This window comes from Rhamphochromis sp. 'chilingali', assembly GCF_963969265.1.
Source record: "Rhamphochromis sp. 'chilingali' genome assembly, chromosome: 2".
Lineage (NCBI taxonomy): Eukaryota > Metazoa > Chordata > Actinopteri > Cichliformes > Cichlidae > Rhamphochromis > Rhamphochromis sp. 'chilingali'.
In genome coordinates, this window is record NC_137930.1 from 63,741,473 (window position 1) to 63,749,574 (window position 8,102).

The 8,102-nt window shown below is 39.5% G+C and overlaps 1 protein-coding gene across 3 annotated transcripts in view; it reads left to right on the forward strand.

Annotated features, from left to right (window-relative positions):
- trim44 (tripartite motif containing 44) overlaps positions 1 to 7,415 on the forward strand; it is a 55,831-nt gene extending 48,416 nt beyond the window's left edge. For all 3 annotated transcript variants that reach the window (XM_080876001.1, XM_080875999.1, XM_080876000.1), the window contains exon 6: positions 6,027 to 7,415. In XM_080876001.1, coding sequence (XP_080732127.1) covers positions 6,027 to 6,111 — 85 coding nt within the window. In that variant the 3' untranslated portion in view covers positions 6,112 to 7,415. The remainder of the gene's footprint in view (positions 1 to 6,026) is intronic.
- Positions 7,416 to 8,102: the final 687 nt, after the last annotated feature.

Here is an 8,102-nt window from a genome sequence, read left to right on the forward strand (position 1 = left end):
ATAGATGCCATTCTCACAAGCATTTATCTGGAAAAGAAATTCCTTAAAAAAAAGAATTAGTGTATTGAATTAAATTAAATTCAACTCCTAATTAGCCACATGCCAAAAATCAAGAAACATCAACGCATCTAGATTTAATCTTAAAGAATAAACCACATAAATTTCTGTCAGTGGTGCTTGCCTTAATCTTAAGTGATCATGTTCTAATTTTACACCTTCGAGACAAACTAAACATTTCATTACACAGCCAACAAAACAGTTTGTTGTTGTTCCTTAAGGATATTACAAGAAATGTCTCAGATGTTAAGGATAGGGGAAAATAGCACCTGAATGGATTGCCGCCAGGACCTTAACAACTGTGTCAGGGCATTTAGAAATGCTCACACTTATTTTGTTCTGCTGATTGCGAAATTAATCCAGCAAATTTTAGGGGACTAAGATCAATAGACTTACTTAATTATGGGCATGCTTTTTCCCTACGCAAGCTTCTTTCTATAGCTTGTGTCCTTGTTCTTGGCAACATTCCTATGAGTGCTTGACTATGCAGATGTAATTTATATGGATACTGTTGTCCGTGTTCTTAAGCCCCTCGATACATCGCTGTTCTCTTAAATTTATTAAAGGAAACAGCTCTAACACCCTTCACTGTATCTTATTTGAATAGATGTGATGGCCATCAATGGAACATCTTATTTTTTTAATAGAAAAAGACATTTTTAATAAAGTATGGTATCATTTATTGACTTAGAAATATTGGATACTGCACTCAAAGAATGCATTATGTTGAATGTAGCACTTCGGATTTCCTTAGGTTAAACAGATTTTTTTTCACCTTGAAACAGTTTTAGCTTATCTTCAGGTACTCTTTTTTTCCTTAACATGTCTGCTGTGCTTATTATATTCCTTTTTTAAATGCACTGCCTTTTGAGCTTGTATTATAGCCTGCCAAAAGCTGTTGCCGTTTCGTGTGTAGTAAATAACCTGAAGAATGTGGACTAGTGGAACTTTAAAAGAAACGCTTTAAAATCTGTTATCCATACCTTTCACTCTTATTTATTACCACTTCCTTCCTCTTGTCTCAGCAGCACACATTTAAATCAAGATAATATCGCTTTTCTTCCATCACTCTGGCTCTCCTTTCTTTGTTCTCTGATATTTAGCGTTCCGAAGCTCGACCGAATGGTCTTCCTTCACCTTTCCGTGTCACTCCTTTTCCCTCCTCTGACTTGCCCTTACATTTCTCCTCATTAGAATACATTCATATCTCAAATTCTAGCTAACAGGATCATCACAGTGCAAAGTGCTGGGAAGATCACAGGGGTGCTTTTAATGAAAGGTGTGTGTGCATGGGCCATTTCTAAATTACTCATCCGTAGACAAGGTTGTCAGATGAAAGGAAAGAACATAAATCCACGGAGAGAAGATGGATGTTGATGACTTGATGGCAAAAGAGAGAGAAGGATGTAAGCCTCTCTAGGACTATTAGATCAAGCAATAGTGCGTAGATGGTAGATTACTCATAATACTCGAGTCTGTCTTTACTTTTTTACATTATACGTTGCCATTTACATTTTTTTCACCATCTTCCTTCGTTATTTCCTTAATGTTCTGCTCTCCTTTCGCTCGTCATCTCTTGTCAGAAATCTGTTTTTAGTGTTAAATCATCCTTCAGAAGCAGCGAATTTTACTTCATTAAATAGTAGCAGAGTGCACTGCTTGACTGGAGAGTAAGGGTAAGAGTCTGTCCTCATGGGCTCTATCAATAACCATTAAGGATCCTCTCTCATTAGACCAAACCTCATAGACCCCCAGGGCTTGAGGAATGGGCTCAGCCATCTTATGTGATGGGGTACGCTTAGATGGCATCACCACTGTTTGGAAATGCAAATTGCAATAGTTATTTCCCCCTCCGGATGATTGTCATGAGGACTATGTACATAGCCTTACTCTTGTTCAACCTCTTTGCTTAATCAAGGAGAACCTCACTCCCCTATCAGCGACCTGCAGTTTGCTTTTCAGCTCCTCCCTTTTCTGTCTCTCTATTTACACACACACACACACACACACACACACACACACACACACACACAGCATATCCAAGCTACTGCAGTATGATTATTCATATGGCAATGAGGCTGGCTCAAGCTGGCAAGGCTGCCACAGCAGGATGGGACTCTTTCCGGATGATGACTTAGGAGTCTCGCAGCTCCTCTGCCAAGAGCAGGGAATTCAAACTTAATCAGGGCAAGGACCCCTCCCTCCTCCATCTACTAGAGAGCTCCCTAGGCTATGGCCAAAACAAAAAAAAAAGATTAAAAGAGACAAAAGTCAAAGTATAGGGATCATCACATGCTTGCCCCCCCCTCTGTTTTTGTCACAGGGAGACAGAGGTTTTCTCTAGTGAGCGATGGAGTCACTCTGGTTCTACTGGTGAAACTTTTCTTTGTCACTCAGAGAGGAAACATTAGTAAGATTAGCTTTTTCCTACTCGATCAATCCTATCTAAACCCGTATCTCTTTCTCCCTCACACACACACACACACACACACGCGCACACACACACACACACACAATGCTTATTGTCCATCCATCACCCAGAAGCATAGCCAGCACGTTACACTGAAGACCATGCCTGCTCTGTAGCAGCCCTCTCAGCCTTCAGCTCTACTCTTATCCGCTGGCCATGGTCACATAAAGAGAAGGAGGCAATGATCAGTCGTGATCAATAAAACATCAACTGCATTAAGGCTTATGAATAAGTCATGTTGGTCTAGTGGATAAAAGCACAAAAGGTAACTTTGCCAAGAATTTGAGTTTACGGAGCTGTGGAAGAATTCATTATTTTGACGCTTAAGTGAGATTGTACAACTAAATAGAAACTTACCCTGTGCTATTTGTCTTGTTGACTCTAATATCATTACTTTTGGCAGTCAGTAAGTTGGCGCTGGATGCCAAGGTGTGTGTGTGTTTCTGCATGATTATTATAGCTTCTTGGTTTATAGTGTTGTTTTACAGTTTGACCAATAACTAAACTGGTGTGAACTCATTGAGATCTGGAAGGCTAATATGGTTCTAATTACAGGTCATACACATAGGGACTACCAGGTATTCTTGCATGTCATGGTGTTCTTTGATCAGCTTCCCTGTTTTGAGTTTCTATTGTGATGATCTGCTCCTCGAGGAGGTGCAGAAAGGGAGAGAAATCAGTTCTTTGTTTCTGCCAACAAAAGTGTGTCAGACAGGAATATTCAGGGAGCAGTGCTCTGAAAGGTTTTGCTTCCTGGTAACAAAAATTGGGATTTTTTTTTTCCCCCTCAAAGATTGTGTTATAAATGACATGGACAACAAAGATGGAAGAAGAAAGGTGGCAAGGAAGCTTCAGGGAAGCAGAGATCGAAGGAAATGTATCTATAACAGAAAAATGAGGTAACATTCACAAAATAAGGTCTAGAATATATTTATTAGTTTGCTGCTTTTTTGTTCTTAGATGAAAAGTTTCAGTTTAAAAGTGTCAGGACGATGTAATATCTTACATCGTCCTGACACTTTTAAACTGGTTATTGTGTCTTGTCAAAACATCTTAGTGTTAATATCTTTAGTATTCACTGCGTCAGTGTTTCGGTGGTTAGTATGTAGTAGTAGAACTGAAAATAGCATTTGGGTCAATATCTTATTGAAATAGCTTATTTCAGTTTTCTGTGTTTTAAGATTGTGGCTGGGTGTTGTATAGAGTACTAACTGTAGCTACCCACAGGTAGAATACTACTACGTGATGTAATAGTCTTTCAATAATATATTAAATTAGTCAGTGAGATCCAAGCTCTGGGGAGACCAATCCATGACTGCTAGTGTTCCATTGTATGTTTTTCTATCCAGACATGCTTTTACTAAGCGTGTGTTTGGGGTCATTGTCACACTGAAAAATGAAACCCAAGATCTGATGGTACTTTTCTGTATAATAATTCCATCAACATTGTCAAGACATCCCTGGCTAAAATGCAGCCCCAAACCATGATATTCACACACATGGGGTTAGATACCAACTTGGAGTTAGTAGCTTGCCCATGGATATTTGTATTTGGCATACAGCCTGGAGCAGCCAGAGGTCGAACCACCAACTTTCAGTTTAGTAGACGACCTGCCCTCCGTCCTCCATCACTCCATAAAACATACTGCCACTGATTTTCAGTCCGTTCTTCTGTAGTTTGGCATACTTCATTCTTTTCTTTCTGGTTCTCTTCCTTAATAATGTCTTCTTGACAGCTACCCTTCTGCTGAGACCATCTCTGATGCGACTTTTTTAAACAGTAGATGGATCAGCTGAAGGGTCCTGAATGACTGACTTTTGGATACTGTTCATTTCCTGTAGATACCTTTTTTAGACCCGTCTCTTTTTTTTCTCCTCCACTTGTGAGTTTCCTAAAAAAAAATTAAGAACATCATGTCGAGATACAAGTTTTCTGCTAATAGCTCTTCGGGAATCATCTTGTTGGCTGTCAAACTGTGTTATTGTTGGTACTTTTTGTACATTGAACTAAAGAAATGGGAACATGTTATGTGTTGTTGTGACAGGCTGCTAGTGACACAGTGCCTAAAGGTACAATTTAATACCGATTCTTTGCTAAGCTTTCTGTAATGTATAGATTCATCGCTTGAGTTTAGTGCATAGATAAAAGGATTTCCACTGAAAATATTCAGGTATAAGCACTAGATTGGCTACTTTTTCAGTCATTTTCATTGTCTAATGATTGAATGAAGAATAACAAAGAATAGCTCAAGACTGTTGAACAGTCTGATTATAACAAATCTTTCCATCACATCTCCTATACATCAACTTACATACATTTCAAGACATCAGAGAGAATGTTTTATAAAATGACTTGTGTTGCACCCACATCACACTAATATGTTCTACAAACAACTGTTACTCGCATTATAACTGTTTTGATACTATGTGCAGAAGCTTTCCAATTATTAGTTCCTGCACCGAGTGCTTGTCTGGGAATATATTCATTTGTTTTATTAACTATCATTTGTAACCATTTGCGTGGAAGAGATTATTGATTAAAATGTACCTGTTGCTGTTTGCTCGTCATTAAACCTCCAAATGTAAAAACTGAAAGATATGAAAAAAGCAGCACTGTACCAATACAACATACTATTGAGAGTGATAAAGAAAAGGCATTAAAAGCCTGGCATTCATGTACATCTTTAAGTATGCAGGCAATCAAACCTCCATAATAGTTTATTTGTCCTTCTACTGTAGTTTGTGGCCTGCAAAGTAGAAAGTCAGAGGTTTATTTGAACTAAGCTCTTCTTTGCGTATTCATGCTTTGATAGATGAGTGTAAATTCACATATATAAATGCAAACTACCTGCCCAAGGTCATAGAAAGCGATTGCTTTGAATTGATGTATTTGAACGGTGAGATTAAATGGCATAGCCCTAAAGTGCACTGAATCTCTGTGAATTAAATAGCTTCCACATACTGTGAATAAATGTGTGTATGTGTGTGTGTTTAGAAAAAGATGCTGACATGTAGTCTTTTAAAAATGGATGTTGGCCTGTCGATTTAGATGGAAAATCATAATGAGAAAGATCGGGTGGGAGAGAAGTTACAGGAGAGTTGCTTATCTGGCATCACCAGTGCTCCGTCACCCTTTCGACATTGTCCAATTAGAGCATATGATTAGTGTAGACTGTCTCCAGTGAAATTGAATCTATCAGCCAGGCTCAAATTACAACAGGTCCCTGCAATTTAGCTATCACTTTGTCTCTGTCAGCTCAGAGCTGCTGATATAAAACCGACAGAATGGATGATTTCTACTTAAGGCGTAGCTTGATTGAAGCTGATTACATTTCACAAAAGGTTTATTATATTTCCATAACATGCGTGAGTGTTGAACTGTGTGGGTGGCACGGTGCTGTTTGTGTGACAGCTTTCAGATGTTTGCGGAAAAAGATAAAAGAGAGGAAAAGCTGGAAGACTGGATATGATATAACATGTGTGTTTTTCTGTCATCTAGGCTGCCTGAGCCACGAGCAGAGCCCATGAACCCACGGGACTTTGAAGACAATGATTCTGGACCATCAATGGACCACGCCCCCTGATACAAGAAGATCAGACTCTTATTACGTCCACCTGTCCTTCACTGTCTGCTTCAGCCAGCCATCAGCTCGCTTGAGCTGTCAGGCTGGCCCTCTCTCTGTCAGCCATCTCCCTGGGACCTCGCCCTCCCCTTTCAGTGCCTGCTGGCAGTAAAGTGACCTTGAAGAAAGCTACTGTGACAAATATGGATAGCCACATCTTTTCTACTCAAACTTTTCTAATTCCTCACTAGCTACTAACTTTCTTTAATTGAAGCACGCAAGTTATGTGCAATCAATTACCATCAGGCTCAATTTTCACAGCCAGTCAGATCCTTGGCTTACTGGTGAGCCTGGCTGACTTAGACGGTAGCCTGGGTAGGCAGCCGAGCAAAGCATATGTTAAGCCCAAACTGATGTCAGCAATAGGAAATTCTTTGACACGGTGCACTTCACTCTTCATTTATTTGCAATATCATTTTGGCTCTGCTGTCTTGACAAACCCTCTGGACACTCTCGGATATAAAAAGGGAGCATTTCTCAGATGCCACAATGCCTTAGATTGTCAAGAGAATTTATTGTTCTGGGTGTTTTATGTTGATTGTATAAAAGGGGGAGGGGGAAAGGAAACTGTCATATGTGCTTTATATCATCCTGTTGCTTTCACCTTCTCTTTTCCCCACATCCTCTGCCCTACCCTGTCTCAGAAGGCTTGTAGATTTGTGCCACTTCCTCATGTGCTTGTCAGATTTATTATCAAAGGTGGGGGGACATTTTGACATCTATCGATCGGTGAATGTTGCTGACTCTTTGTTAGGTGAAAATTGAACCACATTTTGCGCAAAACAGCTCTCCAGCAGTTATCACCTTTTATGTACTGTAATGTAAAGGCTCATTACTCCTGGCCAATCTGCACCGAGTCACAGATTACATTCCAGACAAGTGTATGCACCTCCTACCTTGACCTGCTCATCCATACCTTTCATTTATGATGTACTGCCATGCGTCTGTCTGTATCAGCAGTTTGTTTTTAATGTGATTGATTCTGTTGCCTTAAATCCACAATTGAAAGCTGTGTCACCCATAATATGTGGGACAAGTTTGACAACAACATGACTTCACCACTGTAGCACTACACTAAGATGCACTGAGCGTATACCTTCCCAAGGGAAATGTTGGTTTGTCAACAGTCTATTTAAAAAACTGAAAGCGCTTTTTTTTCTTTTTCCTAGTATAACAGCACACAGGAGTCTGGCTATCTGATGTTTTCACTTGTTTTTATTTGTCTATTTTTGTCTTAAATCTATAAATAAACTGCTTGTTTCTTAGATTGGATGCAGATAATGACATTCATATCTCCACTTTAAGAGCAATTGTTTTTATCTCTTGCAAAACTCTAGAAACATATGAAGATCATCAGTCAACCAAGTCACCATTATCAGAAAACCTTACAGGCATGTGAGACTTTTCCTTTTTCTGATAGATAGAGACAGGAAACAAGATGAAATGCCCTAAAGAGGGAAATCGGGAAGTGGAGAATCTTTTTCCATTAAAATTCAAAGAAGCAACACATTCAGAAAGTGCTGGGAATGGGAGGTTTGGAAACAAGAGGGGGTGATGGAGCAGGAGAGCTCTTTAGGGTCTCTGCTTCTCCACAAATGCATTTAAATGCACACTAGCTTCATGCCTATAGTCTCAGATGAGCTAGAACCCACTTTGATCAACTCCTAACCTGAATCTGAAAGGCTTTGTCTCTCCGTCACTCGTGTTCCTTTCTCACATTACTTTTCAGACACACCGTGTGACGCATTTCACTTCACACCCAGTTTCTCCCTGAGCTGCTTCATCAAGCCAAGAATGCTTTCTTAGAGCATAATTGAAATATTGACTCAAACAAAACACTGAGACATTGACTCTGACAAACTCATTTAGCCTCTGGTTGCTATCTAGATGATAACATCTAGTTTGGTATTCTCTAATTGGTTTAACTTTTGATCTTCCAACATTTACTAAGC